Genomic DNA, 16,879 nt, shown 5'->3' with positions numbered 1-16,879 from the left:
TAAGTATAATTAACCGAATAACTTTATAGAAGTATAAGATAGATTATGGACAATAACGAACCTCAACTCAGGTCACTGAAATCCGAAAATTGTTTGGTTGACTGTGCTCACTGGATTGTATTTAACTACAGGAGACTTTCCACGTAAAGGTTTGTGATATCTCGCCTACCAACCTCATCAAACCACATGCGTTTTCATTGGAAGTAGGTGTTTAGTGGGAGAATGTTTTTAACGCGCTGAATATTATTTCACGCATTTATGATCTTGCTAGTGAAATATATAGGTGCCATACTTTCAGTTTTGCACATGAAAAGAACTGTCTAATGTGATGAATTTTAATTAATTTTAATGGTCAAAATATGTTATTTTCGCTAGAGATGTCCTTGGTGATTTTTGCTATTCCAATCACGCCTCTCTGGAATGTTTTTAATAAAAGAGTGATTTTTATTATAATATTAGAATGTGTCGATAATGCTAGAATAAATAGAACTTTTAATTTCTAATAAACCTTAGTGGTAAGCGATGTACAATTGTTTTAAACCAAGGCCTTAGGAATATTTATATTTAGAATTTGCCGCCCTAATTTCTTCGCCAATCAGAAAATTACACCTCCGTCAATGTTCCCCAATAGAGGTCGTTGTGTACGTTACATTATCGGCGACATTTTTTTTTCAGATTTCGGCTTTTTGACGTGAGGATGAGTTTGATTTAGGAGGAACCATTTTTGTCATTAATTTAATTACTTAATCGGAACTATGGGTGTAAAAATATTTTTCCTAGTTTGCCTTTTTTTAGTATATATAAATTTTAGCGAAAGTAAAGGTAAATTAGTCGAATTAGATGATAGTAACTGGAGTGATATTGCAAATGGAGAATGGATGGTTGAGTTGTAAGTTTTTTGATATTGGAATATTTCTGCGTCAATAATTCATCGAATTACGCCGGATGTACGCTATTGAAATATAATATAATAGCCTGTCATGGTCATATCATATAAGAATTGAACCCTTTGTCGTTGTTTACAGGGCATATTATTTAATTTTATTATAGTTTTGCGCCATGGTGTCCTGCGTGTAAAGCGCTAGGTCCAGTGTGGAAGGAATTTTCGGAATGGAGTGATGACTTAGGTGTCAATGTTGGGCAAGCTGATGTGACGAATAATCCTGGTAAATTCCATCAACTGAGATTTTTTAAGATATAAAATGTAACATTTCATTTCACTTAACTTAGGCTTAAGTGGCAGGTTCATGATTACAGCTCTTCCAACAATATATCAGTAATGAAGCCCTTTAGACTTTCTATGTATAGTGATGCAATGAAGCCTTACTAGATTTTCATATTTTAATCCTAGTGTAAAGGATGGAGTATTCCGCCAATATAGAGGAAGCCGTGACAAAGAAAGTTTTATTAGTTTTATTGAAGATAAGAAGTGGAATTCTATCGAACCAATTCCAAGCTGGAAATCTCCTCAGTCTATTCAAATGTCAGCTATATCGTACTTTTTCAAACTTTCTATGACTCTCCGAAGCATTCATTCTAAAATAGTTGATGATTTTGGAGTCCCACATTGGGTTTCTTATATCCTATTCGCGTTAGCAACTATAGTTTTGGGTGCCATTCTTGGCCTGGTATGTTAATTGAAATATTAATCTTACTACAAGTTACTTGTGCTTTTAATTTGTGTTTAATGTTTATTTTCATGAAGATTGTTGTATGCATTATTGACATCATTTTCCCTCAAAAAATGCCAGAAGTTCCCCGTGTACCAACTCAACCAGATAAAAAGACTGATGGTGGTAATGAAGATGACAAAATCACGGAAGAAGAAGATGTGGATGAAGATGATGACATTGTCATTGACGACACTGTCTCTGAAAAAGAGTCTGATGTACGTAAAAGAAAAATTGGCAGCGAATCCCCTGGGGTAGAGGAGCAAGACAAAGTCGATTGAATTGGGACGGTTTTTGATATAAACCAAATGTTTTTTGTACTAATTGCTTAAATCGTTGGGCTTCTTGTAATCGACTTTTGAGCTTTATGGAGAAAATTTTAGTTAACCACTAAAAATTGTGGTTAACAGTTAAAAAAGTGCCGAGTTTATTTTTTCAGGGACTGAAATTGTAAAAAGTCTGAAACTCATTGTACATATTTTCAGATTTTTCGTATTACTATTTAACTAAAAGTTCCTTTATCTCATTTTTCTTACCAATATTTAATTTTTTACTGTTTAAACAATACATTTTTCTTTAAGTTAAAAGACATAATTAAAAAAAAACTGGTTTTCAATTTTTATTTCATTTTTAAAACAAGGCCGAAGTCTTAAAAACATTCAATGATTAATTTCTTTTAGATTGTGATAAGCTGTTAATTTTTCTATAATATAAAATTTAATAAATAAAAAAGTTAGAAAAAAATGTGGTATCTCTATGCTTATCCCAATAGATATGTGAAATACAAACACTAGTTACACTAATCGCTTCCTTTAGCATGTATGGTCTTTGGTGAAATATTCTACTCTGTGACGTCATTAAAAATTCCCAGAGAACAAAATGGCTTCTCTAAGTTGAAAGATAAACTAATCCTCTGGGTTTGGTTTAGAATTTAAGGTTTTCAAGATTAATGTTGAAATTTAAGGATTTAGCATAATTACAAGGTAAATATGTTCCTTATTTTTCGAGTTAACTGTATTTAAATCGTAATAGCTAGGAATGTTGAATTAAAGAAGTAATTTGACAGCTGGCCGAGGCTTAGGTAAACCTAAATAATCTAAGCCTTGCTGTCTTGGTGAGTTTTCGCTGGGTAAAGTAGTAAATGAGTTAAAGTTACCGTTTTTTTATTATTATTTTATGATGTTTTTTAAAAAAGTACAATTTGAACTAATCTTGTTATAAATAGTATAAAACGTAACTTTTATTAAATATATTAAAGTTCAAAGTAACCCATGCTAGTGCCATAGTGGTCCTACTGTAGTACTGTAAATGTTTATCCTAGCATAATTTATGGTTGGATTTTTTTGCGTTATGTATTTAGTATGATCAGTAGATAATGTTTAGAATAAACATTGTTAATTTAAATCATCAGTCAAATTTAACATCATTAGTTTGAAACTTGATTATTCTGACAACCACCAACGTATTGTCATTCTGTTCTTAAACTCATGGTCAAAATACGCGCTCTTTGATAGTGAATCAACTAAGCACTTGGAATTTCCAAACCTCTACATCTATCAAAATTGTTCCAACACCCCCTAGAGTTCTTTAACTCAGTCACCTCTCTTATACTTATTATCTTAATTTTTGGCACTCGACCAAGGAAATGTCTTGTTGACTTAGCTGATTTAACAGGAAGTGAGATACGCGACCCATTTCTTTAAGAACTGTTTGTTAAATTTTTAATTTTATGTTTAAGTAAATAAATTTTGGGGAAAAAAATGCCTTAATTTACATTTAATTATATTGTCTTAATCTAATACCAAGTACTTGTAATTGAAGTTAATTAGTAAAAAGCCAAAATGGAAGCAGATAGAGTTACAAGGTGCCTTTTCTTTGTTTAGCTGTTTAAAAATACTTAATTTCATATCAGCTATGGGATAGTGTTGGATATTTAATAACTTTTTGATATTTTTGTTCATTTTAGCCTAAAGATGATGGAACTATCACATAGCCTCACTCTTAATGAGGAGGTATTAAATCAACTACCTGAACCAAAACGTCCGGTTTTTGTGTTTGAGTGGCTTAGATTTTTGGACAAAGTCTTAGTCGCAGCCCAGAAGGTACTATTTATTTATTTAAGTAGCATTTTTTTTATATATGATTTACATTTTCATGATTTCAGAGTGACATTAAAGGATGCCAGAAGAAATTAGTAGAACAGTTATTGAAACAAACCCACGAATCACCAGGCCCTCCAACCAGAAAACTTATTGCCAGATGTTTAGCTTCACTGTTTAGTGTTGGAGATACATTTTTACTCTTTGAGGCTGTAAATAAATGCAGTGATACATTGAAATTAAAGGAGGTAGAATCTCCTGGTTATTTACAAACTCGTTTGTAAGCTAAAAATGCTCAAATTTAGATATTTGTTGTTATTAACTTAATTTTAAATTCTTGTACACAGAGCTGCTGTAACTTGTATTGGAACAATGTACTCTAAATTGGGCCGCATGATGGGCCGGTCCTCGGAAGATACAGTTCATGTTTTGTTGAAATGTTTGAAAAATGCTGAAGTAGGAATTAAATTAATTAAAACTACTTAAACCATTGATACCATTACTAATAACTTATTTATTGCAGTCGCAATTACGATGTGAAATTATGGTTACTTTGGAAAAAATTGTGCAGGGTATGGGATCCGCAGCCTCTTCTTCGCATAAAGAGATTTTCAAAGCTGCTCGCCATTGTATGACTGATCGCTCCATGCCTGTAAGATGTGCAGCTGCTAATGTGAGATATTTTTTGAAGCCATTTCTGTTTTGTTGATGTATGTAATTTATAGTAACTGAATTTCTTTAAATTTTACAGTGTATATTAGAAATGCTTAAATATGCTCCATTTTTGTACACATCGGATCTGGAAACTGTTGCTTCTCTGTGTTTCCGGTCATTTGAAGGGTCTTCTTATGATGTAAGGTGTGCTGTTGCATTGTTATTGGGAACATTGATAGCTACTACTCAGAAATCTGTTCAAGCTACTGGTATTTAATTTAATTTATATTTTTCATAAATTATCAATTAACTACGTATCATTTTAGCTGGAAAAAACCGTCTAGCAACATTGGACGAGGTATTAACCCTGATGGCATCAGGTTTTCTCAAAGGCGGTATAGGTTTCCTCAAAACAGGAGCAGGCGAAATGATTAAGGGTGGTGCTATGCAAAGCCGAGATATTCGTGTTGGCGTAACACATGTAATTATTCAGTTATACAGGGTGTTAAGTAAAAAAGGATACAGGGCCAATAACTCAAAATGTGATTTAGCTAGGAATTTGAAATTTTCAGGACACATAGAACCTGCAGGGGGTCACTAGACAATGGAAATTTTCATGACCCTGAATCATGTCTTCAACGTCGTTCAAAGCTATCTTAAGAAACAATGGATTTAGAGAAATGGTTCCAATTTGAAAAGTTTTCTGTATGGTGTTTTGTATCGGTTTCAAGACATTTAGACTTAAAATTTCAATTAACAACACTTTTTTTAATTGGAACCATTTCTCTAAATCCACTAGTTCTTGAGATAAACATGACCTTGAACCTTGAGTTGAAAATCATCGGAGTTTTGCAAAATCTAAAGACCCCCTACTAGATGAGTATGTCTAGGAAATTTTGATACTCTAGCATGAGTACTTCTCGAGTTATTAGCCCTTCAACCTGGTCTCTGGTACATCAATTTCATCACGACCTTCTATGTGTCTTGAAAATTTCAAATTCCTAGCTAAAACTCATTTTGAGTTATCGGCCCTGTATCCTCTTTTAGTTAACACCCTGTGTTTTGACTAACAGTATTTGGATTTAAAATATTTTCTTCCTTTTTTAGGCTTATGTAGTTCTTGTTAAAGAATTGGGCCGAGAATGGCTTGAAAGGAATCTTTCTGTCTTGTTAAACAACCTCCTAGAATTGTTGGCTAATCCTCGTTCTTCACCAACCCATGTTGATGCGGTTTATAGTCGCAAATGTGTCAGTTTTGTCTTAAGAACTATATTAGGAAAGCTACTTGGTGAAAAGGCCCAAGCTGCAGCCTGTAAAGACATTGTGCAACTGGTTGTGAAACATTTGAATGCTGGTAAGCGTAGTGATTTCTCTTCTAACCTTGGATACCCCGTTTGTCCAAACCTTGCCTTTGACCACTTTCCATTCTTTCATTGCTCAGTAATTTTCATATTTGAACAGAATCATCATCAGATACAAGTAGTAAAGATACGCAAGATGCCCTAATCAATCAGCATGTCCTTGTTTGTGCTCTACATGAGTTGGGCTGTTTAATGGAGAGTTTAGGCTCAACTGCAGCTTCAGTTGTTAATGATTCTTCCTCAGGTACATATGTTATTTAATCTATTTTGAAATTTATTCATAGTTCCATTGTTTTCTGAAATAGGCATAATAGAGACAGTTCTATCGGTTGTAATTCATCCAAGCTCCGCATCACGCCTAGCAGCAGCGTGGTGCCTGCGTTGTATAGCTTTAGCTGTTCCTTCTCAACTAACCCCACTAATTGAACGTTGCTTGGAAAGATTGGAGACTTTAAAATCATCGCCGGAAGCCATCATGGGCTATTCAGCTGCTTTAGCAGCGTTAATCGGGACAGCATGCCAAACTGAGCTTGGCATTCCTCATAATAAAGGAAAAGTAAGTGTGTCGTAATTTTGAATAAACTCAACATTTTTGAAAACTTCTATATTTTGACAGATAATTTTCAATGTGGCTGAAGATTTATTACGTTGTGCGTCGCAAAATAGCCGTCTCTCATTGCAAAGAACCCAAGCTGGATGGCTAATGATTGGTTCTGTGATGACATTAGGTGGGTTAGTTTAGTCAAAATTTTGGCCTGTTTTGAATTTGGTTTTTGCCTAAAGGACCACCAGTCGTGAGGGGGCTATTACCTAGACTCTTGCTTTTGTGGAAAAACTCCTTTCCACGTTCCTCAAAAGAATTAGAATCAGAGAAATCTCGAGGAGATGCATTTACTTGGCAAATGACTTTAGAAGGAAGAGCCGGAGCTCTTAGCGCTATGTCCAGTTTTCTACTTCATTCCAAAGAGCTAGCTTCAGATGACGTTATTAGAAGACTTTTATCACCAGTTGAATCTGCTTTGGTTATGCTCACAAAGTTAGTTTAACCCTTGGTTTTTTAATACCCAAGCCTTGGTTTTTTAATACACAAGCCTTGGTTTTTTAATACCTAAGCCTTGGTTTTTTAATACCTAAGCCTTGGTTTTTTAAATACCTAAGCCTTGGTATTTTAAATACCTAAGCCTTGGTTTTTTTATACCCAAGGCTTGGTTTTCCATCCTTTTTTTTTCTTCCACTTCGGATTATTTACTGTTTAATTTTAAACCATTCCCTACTTTTCTTACTTACAATTTTTAAAACGCCTATGTCACAGAAACATTTCTTTTTAGTGTTGGAAGTGTTATCAGATCTTATGGTCAGCACTTGAAAGCAAGTGTGGCTATGGTTCGACTCCGTCTTTACGAAGTACTTGGTCTTATTCCTCCCCAAGCTTTTGAAGGTATTATCTTCCTATTTCTATTGTTTCACAAATGAACACTTTTATTCCCTTATTTAGGTGCATACAGTAATCTTTTACGGTTACTGGTTGCTGAATTCACGCTGACAGAGAACCAAGCCAATACGACAACCTCACTTCTAAGGGACTTTTGCCATGCAGATGACAGTGTTATATTGGGATCCTGGCTTCAAGAAACTGATCATAAGATGATAGAAGATCAGGTCAGTGAATTTGATTTTATACAAAGTTTAATTAAGATTTAATGTTCTAAAATGCTAGAGTTTTTTTTAAACTGCTTCCTATGGGTTCAGATGGAACCCATTAGGAGAATTGATAGGGATAATGTAAGTTTAGCTTCCAAACTTCTATATTCTATGTTTCATTTTATTTTAAGATTACATATTATAAGTAAACAGTTTATATGTCTAAGATTGTCTTTCTTATATTAGTTGCAGCCTAACAGTGCTGCAGGATCAGGAGCATTGGAACATGATTTTACTGCATTATACAAAAAACCATCGAATGTATGTTAAGTTTATATAAATTTTTTTTAGTGTTTCCCATTAGATTGCATGAGATTCATCTCAATCCAATCTCTTTTCATCATTAATCTTGCCACAATAGATATAGAAATATAACATCTTTCAAAGATTTGGGAACTTAATTCTGGAGGTAACAAGGAACATGCTAAAAATGCGAATCACTGTGTTGTGACATGCAAAACATTTGTTCCAAGTGCAGTTTTTATCCATTGCCTTTTTGAAATTGACAGCTTAGTTTTGAGTGATCTCTAAGCTCTTAAACCAATTTTCGGCTCTATCATTTCCACCTGCGTTAAGGCCGTTGTTGTTAGAGATGGCCATGAATCTATCCATTCTTTGAAAAAAACGACTTTACTTTAGAGTATGGTGCCATCTATTAATGGCAAATGAAGCTAAAATTCAAAATAGCGAAACAAAAACGTCGTCAGAGAACCATTTATAATTATTATAATTAGACAACTTATACTGTACTTTATTGGACTTTAACCTAAATTATATGTCCCTTATAAAATATATTGTTCAAAATGTCTATAATTTAAGTTATTGTCAAATTACAAATAAGCCAATCAACGCGAGGGGTACTTTTATGTCCCGCCCTTTTGGTAAAAATGTAGCTTAAGCATCTTTTTTTGATTTTGGCGCTAGCGACATCTGTTGAAAAAAGAGTTACTTCACATCACGTCGACACTTGCTTTAAGAGCAGTAAATGGAAAAATTTAATAGGAGTAGATCTGAGCTTTGAAATGGAGTATTAAATGTTAATTGGGATGATTTTGAAACAAGTCAAATGGAAAATGCTAAATCGTCTTTACTAATCTCAGAATGATTTCTTATTAATCTGAAACCATTATGATTTGTCTAATTAGCTTGAACTCTTTTATTTTAGAATGATATTTATCCTGGACCATTACCTCTTGGAGTTGCAGTAATTGATGCTTCAGTACTACTTTATGGTCTTGTTTTCCCATTTGTCGCTTTTAAACATCGTATCCAGATGCTTGACCATTTTCTAGAATGTATTCGCCATACTAAATCAACTAGGCAAGAGGCAGTGCAAATCAATATCTTTACTGCAGTTCTCAGCGCTCTTAGAGTATGTTATTTAATGTACCCGTAAAGTAGATTTGTTTTTGTTTATTTTCTTTAATTATTTCAGTCATTAGCTGAACAGAAAGTAGGTCTTGGCTCTGATGAAGTCAGGAAAGCCGCTGTGAAGTTGGTTTTGGTAATTTCAAGCTTTTTTCACACCTAGTCAATATTTTCCCATTACTTATTGTTTCTTTTATTATATTAAGAGTGCGTTGAACCATACAAATCCTATTCTTCGTTGTGCTTCTGGAGAGGCACTAGGCAGAATGGCTCAAGTTGTTGGAGATGGACGTTTTGTGGCTGAAATGGCTCAACATAGCTTTGACCGCCTAAAAACTGCACGAGACGTTGTTTCTCGTACTGGACATTCCTTGGCTCTTGGTTGTTTGCATCGTTATGTTGGGGGTATGGGTTCAGGCCAACATCTGAATACGAGTGTCAGTATTTTGTTAGCCTTGGCTCAAGACACAAATTCACCAGTGGTGCAGGTAGAGTATTATACCTTTGTATCTATCAGTTCAGTTCTTATAATTTTTCCATAACTTATTCAGGTTTGGGCATTGCATGCTCTTGCTTTGATCGCTGATTCTGGTGGTCCCATGTTTCGTAGCTACGTTGAACCAACATTGTCTGTTGTTGTTAAGCTGCTGCTTAACTTAGCTCCAACATATGTTGATGTTCAACAGTGTATTGGCAAATGTTTATCAGCTATGATTACAACATTGGGACCAGAACTTCAAGGAAATACCAACTCAATTAGTATGGCAAGATCATCGTTGCTTATGGCTTGTGCCATAATGCAGGACCATGAAGACTGCCTAGTTCAAGCTGAGGCCATATCATCACTTCAACAACTTCATATGTTTGCTCCAAGACATTTAAATCATTCAACTTTAATTCCAACATTATGTGTAAGATTTTACTGAAATTATTTAATCAAAAGCCATAGAGAATTGACCAAATTTTAAAAAGAGTGTTGGCCAAGTTTTAGAGGGTGGGGTAGAACCGTAGAAATGGTTTTTAAAGGCTGACACCATTTTTTGGTGAGATCAAATAAATTCTAGAACTCCATACCTAGATCTTGGAGGAATAAAACAAGTATACAGGAGTTGCGGAGAGCTGCGAAATCGGTTTCGTCAGTGACCGTGATCTCGCGCGATTCGGAGGGGTTCAAACGCGACTAGCGCCAGCTGCATTCGGGATTTTGTAACTATTCTCATTTTATAGCATTGTTTTCGCGTCGTCTGGTTTGTTTTATTCCTCCAAACAAATACGAGTCATTTTGGAAAAAGGCGCAAAGAATTTAGAAATGTTTCAAAACAAACCAGACGACGCGAAAACAATGATATAAAATGAGAATAGTTGCAAAATTCCGTATGCAGCTGGCGCTAGTCGCGTTTGAACCCCTCCGTCTCGCGCGAGTTCACAGTCACTGACGAAACCGATTTCGCAGCTCTCCGCAACTCCTGTATACTTGTTTTATTCCTCCAAGCCTAGATTTGAATTCAGAAAGCTCTCATATTGACGATTTTGTAATGGAGTGATTAACCACTTCCAGCATGTGACCTCTGAAAAATTGACCTCCATCGGTTTACATCTATAGTTGATTACCAATAGCTACGGAACTAAGTTTTTCATAATTCCGGCAGTTAGTGGGTAAATGCTATTGACTAGTTGCAAGGCAGTCATTTTAAATATAAGCTACTAGGCTTATATTATCTTTGGTTAAAATTTAGAAAGAGGGTTAAAAAGTGTTATTTTTATGTTTTCCCAAAACCTTTCCCAAATTTAGACTGCATTGTCCAGTCCACATTTACTGTTACGTAGAGCTGTAATTGCATGTTTACGCCAACTATCCCACCGTGAAGCCAAAGAAGTTTGCGATCATGCTCTATCCTGGGGTCAGGAGAAATCCACACTGGCAAATGAAGTCAAAGGTCCTTTATCAATTGGGGATACTGGATTGCCTGGAGTTCTCTTTGCCATGCTTGATAATGAAACGGACAAGAAAATAATTGCTGATATTCATGATACTCTAACCAGCATGCTTCAGTCTTTAGCTGAAGATAACTTACAGCAATGGTTAAGCCTTTGTAAGGATGTTTTAACATCAGCTGAATCAAGTTCTATAATGATCAGCCCCGAAAAGGGGGAAGACACTGGGGATAATGACGCCGATATAGATGATATGGAAGAGTTTCGAGCAGTTGATGATCAAAATACTGTCAAAGCAATAAAACCAAGGTGGCCAACTCGTGTGTTTGCTGCAGTTTCACTCTGCAGAATTATTAATGCCTGTAAAGGAAATGTAGCTCATTTTGATTTAGCAACTGCGAAGGAACGGAAGGAAACTAAGCCAAATGGTATAATAATGCTCTTATTTTATATATTAAAAAAAAATTAAATATTTCTTTTGTTTTCAGAGGACTTTTTAGTTCTACATCTCTCCGATTTGGTTAGAATGGCTTTCATGGCTGCTACATCGGACAGCGATAGTTTGAGACTGAAAGGCTTGGAAACCTTGCAACTTATAATTGATAAATTTGCAAAAATTCCTGAACCAGAATTTCCCGGCCATCTTATTCTCGAGCAATATCAAGCACAAGTTGGGGCTGCTTTGAGGCCTGCATTTTCACCCGAAACACCATCTCACATTACGGCCAGTGCTTGCCAAGTAAGGTTTAGATTATTAGATCAACAAGGTTTAGAGTGGAGCTTAGGTTGTATTCTGATAAAATTTACAAATTATCCCAGGTCTGCAGTGCTTGGATAGGTAGTGGAGTAGCGAAAGACTTGAATGATTTAAGAAGAGTACATCAGTTGTTGGTTTCTTCCCTTGCCAAATTAAGGAAAGTGTCCAGTTCTCAATTATATAATGAAAGGGCTTCCACTTTGGAAAAATTAGCCATTTTGAAAGCATGGGCAGAAGTAAGTATAACCTTTTTTGCTTTGGAAAAATCTTTACAAATATTATGCCTTTTTAAGGTGTACACTGCTGCAATGGAAAAAGATAAGTCCAAACCCACAAACGAGCCAAAGGATGAGTTTGAACCCCACATTGAAGAAGAAAGCCTTCTCAAGCTTGTTGCGCCTGAGTTAATATCACTCAGTCATCACTGGTTATCAGCGCTGAAAGATCATGCTCTTCTCTCATTACCGACTGGTAAGGTTTACTTTAATTTTTTCCTGACAAAGGCTTAACATGCTTAATTTGAATTTATAGATTTCTCCAGTCAGTTACCACCTGAAGGTGGTGCATTTTACACAAGTGACACAATTGAGTTGGTTCGCGGGTATTATAGAAGTGCATGGCCCCCAATTTTGCACGCAACTGCTATTTGGCTTTGTGAATCTGGGTTTGAAGCACCATCTATAGAGAAAGCTGATGGTGGTAATAGGTTTTCTAAAGGTCTCAATGGGAATGGAGTTGATGGAATTGATGCAAATCGATTCTATTTATTATTTGGTAAGTTTTATTTTTTTTAAGAATAAGAAATAAAGAAAGAGTAAGTATTTTTTTTAATTTGTTTGCTTAGGAGTTTGTATGGAGGCGTTATGCCGCCCTCATAACTCAGAGTCTCTGGAGTGTTTAATAACATGTATGAAAGCTTTACATCAACTGCTATGTCATGCAACTCCACAAACAGTTCTTGGAAATGACCCTAAATTGACTATTGAACTCTGCAGCGTGATGCACCGTTTACTACTAACGCGGGAAAATTTAGAGTGTCAGAAAATGGTGATTAACATTGTTAATTTAGTGATAATGGCCCTGAAAAAGGCGTTCGAAACTGAAAAACGTCAAAAGCTTAAAGGTAAATAAATGCAGTTTAGTTTGTTTTAGAAGATATTTGAATTATTTTTGGTTTTAGTAGATTTGGCTCCGGCTAATCAGGAGCCTGAGAATATTGATGGTTTGTTAGCCGCATTGGGAGATGGTGGAGATAAAGGTGTCATTTTGCCTGGAAATTCAGTAGTTTTTGCTTTACTCGAAGTTTTGGTGTGTTTGCTCGTGAGAAATTTCCCTCAGCTAAGTCCAAAGCTGGCGAATGCAACTGCGTCCCGTCGGTCGCCTCATTTAAATGATGATATGGCCCAGCTTGTCTCTGGGGCTTTACAAGCTGCAGTAGAATTACCTGGATTGTGTTCACCATGTGGTAAGTTTAGAGTTATTCATTATGTCTGTTTATATATTTGCTGAAATAATTATTTAGTCTTGGGTTTGATCCCAGCTTGTGGCACTGGGTAAAAACTCGCGATAACTGCTTTTGCCAGTTCTTTGGTTTCCCCTTTCCATAAAAACTTGTATAGCCTATAGGTTAATGGTAATAAGTGTAATGAGCTGTTGGCTTGTGTGGCATTAAGGGCTTGCCACCCCTCTCTTACACATAATAACCCAGCCACCTGAAAGTTGAATTGGTGCCTTGCTGATTATTATAAATTAATGTTGATTTCAGAACTGTTGTATTTTCAGGAAGTGTAATGGTTCTGCCGACCATTTTACATTTGGTTGTTGGTGTTTTAAAAGAGACTGCCATAATGGAGAGTGATTTCATAACTAATGGGAGTGCTTTGGTTGCTACCAGACTTCCAGTTAGTGCTGTTTTGCAATGTTTACGAACGTTGGTGTCTTGTTCATTGAGACATAATAAGCTTTGCGAAAGTGAATGGACCAAATTGTTACAAAGCGCTTTAGCATCTGTCTTAGATTTTAGCAAAACAAGTAAATATTTTTAAGACAATTGAATTTCTTGGGTTAAAAAATTTATTAGATTTCATACTTTAGGCTCTGAAGTGGATAAGCCCGATGATCTGTCTCTTATCATGGCAGTGGCAGTTTTTGTCATGTCAGCTCCTGCTGAGGTTATCTTAGTTCCAAACCTGCTTTATCCCTGCATAAATCTTTTTAAACAAAACCTACTTAAAGAACCAGATCAGGTATTTTCATCTTGTTGTTTACTTAAAGGTAAATGTGTAATAATAGTTTTTTTTTATATATATATATTAGGTTCAATTACAGTGTATTCAAACTCTTCAGTCAATATTTCGCCACCAAGATTCAAATATTTCCACACCTTTCATTCATTCTCTCGCACCCATTTTAGTTGAAATGACCAGTCAAAATATTGTAACATTCAGTACAAATTCAAACATATCAGAGCAGAAGCTTCGCACGACCATTGAATGTCTTAATGCCCTTGAAACGTTAGTGGCTGTTGCATCGTCAGACAAAAGTAAGTTCAGCTTCCTTATATATCTTCTATCTTTCCTAAATCTTTTTATTATAACTTTTTGCGATTTCCCCAACCCCTTGAAGTTGTTTTATTTCCCTAAACATCTGTGATAGGTTTTTATTAAGCCTGTCGTCACTAATGTTAATACTATTAAGCCTTTGTCGTCACAAATGTTAATCCTATTAAGCCTTTGTCGTCACAAATGTTAATTCTATTAAGCCTTTGTCGTCACAAATGTTAATACTATTAAGCCTTTGTCGTCACAAATGTTAATACTAATAAGCCTTTGTCGTCACAAATGTTAATACTAATAAGCCTTTGTCGTCACAAATGTTAATACTATTAAGCCTTTGTCGTCACAAATGTTAATACTATTAAGCCTTTGTCGTCACAAATGTTAATACTCTTAAGCCTTTGTTGTGACAAATGTTAATACTATTAAGCCTTTGTTGTCACAAATGTTAATACTATTAAGCCTTTGTTGTCACAAATGTTAATACTAATAAGCCTTTGTTGTCACAAATGTTAATACTAATAAGCCTTTGTCGTCACAAATGTTAATACTATTAAGCCTTTGTCGTCACAAATGTTAATACTATTAAGCCTTTGTCGTCACAAATGTTAATACTCTTAAGCCTTTGTTGTGACAAATGTTAATACTATTAAGCCTTTGTTGTGACAAATGTTAATACTATTAGGCCTTTGTTGTCACAAATGTTAATACTGCTAAGCCTTTGTTGTCACAAATGTTAATACTTTTAAGCTTGGATTAATAATAGGACTCCTGGATATGGCACTTGCGCGTTTAGGTGTCTCAAATCTCCCCAGCTCTCCGTGTCAAAGTGTATCAAACTTTAGGTGGCACATGTGTTTTGTAATTTTTTAAAAGGTAGCATCGAAAATTGGGCATGTGCCGAAAAATTTGTCCAACCACAAGCTCTTTTTTCCCCCATTTCGAGAGACGCCTGATATTGCCGTGGGGATGGAAATAATAATAATCATCAGCTAGGCTAAGTCATCAAGCGACTTTTAAAGCCATTAATTCAGGTGGCCGGACTACAATGCGTAGGAGGGTGGTGGCAAGCCCTTCATGCCACGCGAGCCAACAGCTCCCTACACTCACTATTATCGTGAACCTCAACAAGTTTTTATGGAAGTCGAAACCGAAGAGCCCGGGGGAAATCCCCGTAAACCAGTGGGAGGAGGACTGCAAACTCAACGCAAAAGCGTGACGAATGTGCTAACTACTCATATCCATAGTATTATTAATCCAAGTTTTAAGCCGTTGTCGTCACAAATGTTAATACTATTAAGCCTTTGTCATCACAAATGTTAATCCTATTAAGCCTTTGTCGTCACAAATGTTAATACTATTAAGCCTTTGTCGTCACAAATGTTAATACTCCTAATCCTAATGGTTCTCGAGATAAATTTTGAATGACCTTGAACTAATGTTTCAAGGTCATCATAAGTTACAAATTTCACAACAATTTTGACCCATTAGATCTGGTAGTTTTCGATTTATAGGCCTTTAGATGTCGTGTCTTGATTAGAATACCACACACGACCTTATGGTGTTTGGTCTAACATTTCTCGGCTTCCCATTGGTCAAATTAGATCGGGTCAAAGCTGTTTAGACTTAAAATTAAACGTAAAACACATTTCTAATTGGAACCATTCTTCTAATCCTAATGGTTCTCGAGATAAAATTTGAATGCCCTTGAAGACCTGGTTCAAGGTCATTGAAATTTTCATCATCATTTGTCCCCCTGCACCCTCTGTCTAACCTGCAAATTTCAAATTCTTACATAAAACACATTTTGAGTAATTGGCTCTATATCGTTTTTTAGTTAACACCCTGTATAAATTCTGATGAAAAATTTTATTATTTTCAGAAATCCATATTTTAACATTATACGTTCCCATTTTGATTGCAATGCTACTGGAACCATCAGCAGCAAATGTTTCACCATCAAGGCAAAAACTTCACGACACAGTTTTATCTCGTTTGAGGCAAATTGGGCCATTATATCCTGAAGATTTTAGAACTATAATGACTCAGAACCCAGTACTTCGATCTAAATTAGAGGGAGCAGTTAGAACTGTAACCAATAATGCTACTATGGCTAATGCAGCCATAGAGGCAGCGAACAAATCTAACATTCCAAAAGCTCCCACAATAAAGCTAAAAACAAATTTTACTAATTTTACAGGGTAATTTAATTAGGAAATAAATTAATCTATTAAATATATTATATTAAATCAAAGTCGCGTTGTATAAAGGTCCAAATAATTTTTAGGTAGTGAAATAATTTTCAAATTATGTAATATTGAGAAAATTATAATTTTTTTAACTTATTGGCTTTCACTTATTTCAACATAGAGATATTACTAACCATAAGTTTGGCACTAGTGTTAAGTATTAAACTATTCGCGACCGAAACGAGTCTAGGGAGCCACGCTCTAGGGGTTAAATACGGATGCACCGATTTGTCGGCCTATTTTTCAAATATCAGTATCGGCCGATATCAGCTTAAGCGAAGCCGATATTGGCCAATACTGGTATTAGGAATATATTTTCAGAAAAACATTATCGGTGCATCCCTAGCGTTAACTACTTCCTGGAATCGTGCTAAAATAATGTAGGTGTGTTAAATCATGGAGTAAGAGAGAGGAGGCTTTATGAATAACCTTTTTACCCCGGGAGCTTGATGCCAACTCCCACAGGGTAGGAGAGTGGGGGCTGACAAATGAACTGCTCATTTTGACGACTTCTCATTTGGCGGTTGGAC

General features: G+C 35.5%; 2 protein-coding genes across 4 annotated transcripts; both read left to right on the top strand.

Annotated features, from left to right (window-relative positions):
* The first annotated feature begins 677 nt into the window (after positions 1 to 677).
* Positions 678 to 2,378, top strand: LOC149961955 (thioredoxin-related transmembrane protein 1-like). Its single transcript, XM_090177898.1, has 5 exons — positions 678 to 889; positions 1,051 to 1,166; positions 1,231 to 1,276; positions 1,352 to 1,628; positions 1,706 to 2,378. Exons 1-5 carry the CDS (start codon positions 756 to 758, stop codon positions 1,949 to 1,951), a joined length of 819 nt encoding a protein of 272 aa, XP_090034024.1. The 5' UTR covers positions 678 to 755; the 3' UTR covers positions 1,952 to 2,378.
* A 929-nt stretch (positions 2,379 to 3,307) lies between these two features.
* On the top strand, positions 3,308 to 16,445 carry LOC149961954 (HEAT repeat-containing protein 5B). Of its 3 annotated transcripts, XM_090177943.1 has the most exons (30): positions 3,310 to 3,534; positions 3,637 to 3,772; positions 3,835 to 4,049; positions 4,117 to 4,225; positions 4,293 to 4,442; positions 4,521 to 4,692; positions 4,750 to 4,904; positions 5,531 to 5,777; positions 5,885 to 6,028; positions 6,090 to 6,340; positions 6,401 to 6,512; positions 6,568 to 6,820; positions 7,113 to 7,222; positions 7,280 to 7,443; positions 7,672 to 7,746; positions 8,651 to 8,857; positions 8,921 to 8,989; positions 9,060 to 9,341; positions 9,405 to 9,764; positions 10,646 to 11,216; positions 11,277 to 11,527; positions 11,608 to 11,781; positions 11,839 to 12,016; positions 12,077 to 12,319; positions 12,390 to 12,668; positions 12,729 to 13,010; positions 13,328 to 13,576; positions 13,640 to 13,791; positions 13,862 to 14,087; positions 15,983 to 16,445. In XM_090177943.1, the coding sequence occupies exons 1-30, from the start codon at positions 3,512 to 3,514 to the stop codon at positions 16,303 to 16,305; spliced, it is 6,162 nt and encodes a 2,053-aa protein (XP_090034069.1). In that variant the 5' UTR covers positions 3,310 to 3,511; the 3' UTR covers positions 16,306 to 16,445. The 3 variants fall into 3 exon arrangements, with proteins under 3 accessions (XP_090034088.1, XP_090034069.1, XP_090034079.1); XM_090177962.1 differs by having other exon boundaries at positions 3,308 to 3,534; positions 11,608 to 12,016; positions 12,726 to 13,010; XM_090177953.1 differs by lacking the exons at positions 3,310 to 3,534; positions 3,637 to 3,772; positions 3,835 to 4,049; ... (1 more) ...; positions 4,293 to 4,442; positions 4,521 to 4,692 and having other exon boundaries at positions 4,737 to 4,904; positions 12,726 to 13,010.
* Positions 16,446 to 16,879: the final 434 nt, after the last annotated feature.

Source organism: Leiobunum rupestre, chromosome 1, assembly GCF_980474605.1.
Source record: "Leiobunum rupestre chromosome 1, qqLeiRupe1.1.hap1, whole genome shotgun sequence".
Lineage (NCBI taxonomy): Eukaryota > Metazoa > Arthropoda > Arachnida > Opiliones > Sclerosomatidae > Leiobunum > Leiobunum rupestre.
This window is presented reverse-complemented; position numbering and strand designations above follow the sequence as displayed.

Bases quoted from the DNA above. Each gene is read 5' to 3' on its own strand.
- LOC149961954 (XM_090177962.1), top strand. From the start codon at position 3,512: ATGGAAGCAGATAGAGTTACAAG. The intron at 7,444-7,671 runs GTCAGTGAATTT...TTCTTATATTAG, and splicing joins ATAAGATGATAGAAGATCAG to TTGCAGCCTAACAGTGCTGC. The intron at 13,011-13,327 runs GTAAGTTTAGAG...TTGTATTTTCAG, and splicing joins TGGATTGTGTTCACCATGTG to GAAGTGTAATGGTTCTGCCG.
- LOC149961955 (XM_090177898.1), top strand. From the start codon at position 756: ATGGGTGTAAAAATATTTTTCCTAGTTTGCCTTTTTTTAGTATATATA. The intron at 1,277-1,351 runs GTAATGAAGCCC...TTTTAATCCTAG, and splicing joins GCTCTTCCAACAATATATCA to TGTAAAGGATGGAGTATTCC. The intron at 1,629-1,705 runs GTATGTTAATTG...ATTTTCATGAAG, and splicing joins TGGGTGCCATTCTTGGCCTG to ATTGTTGTATGCATTATTGA.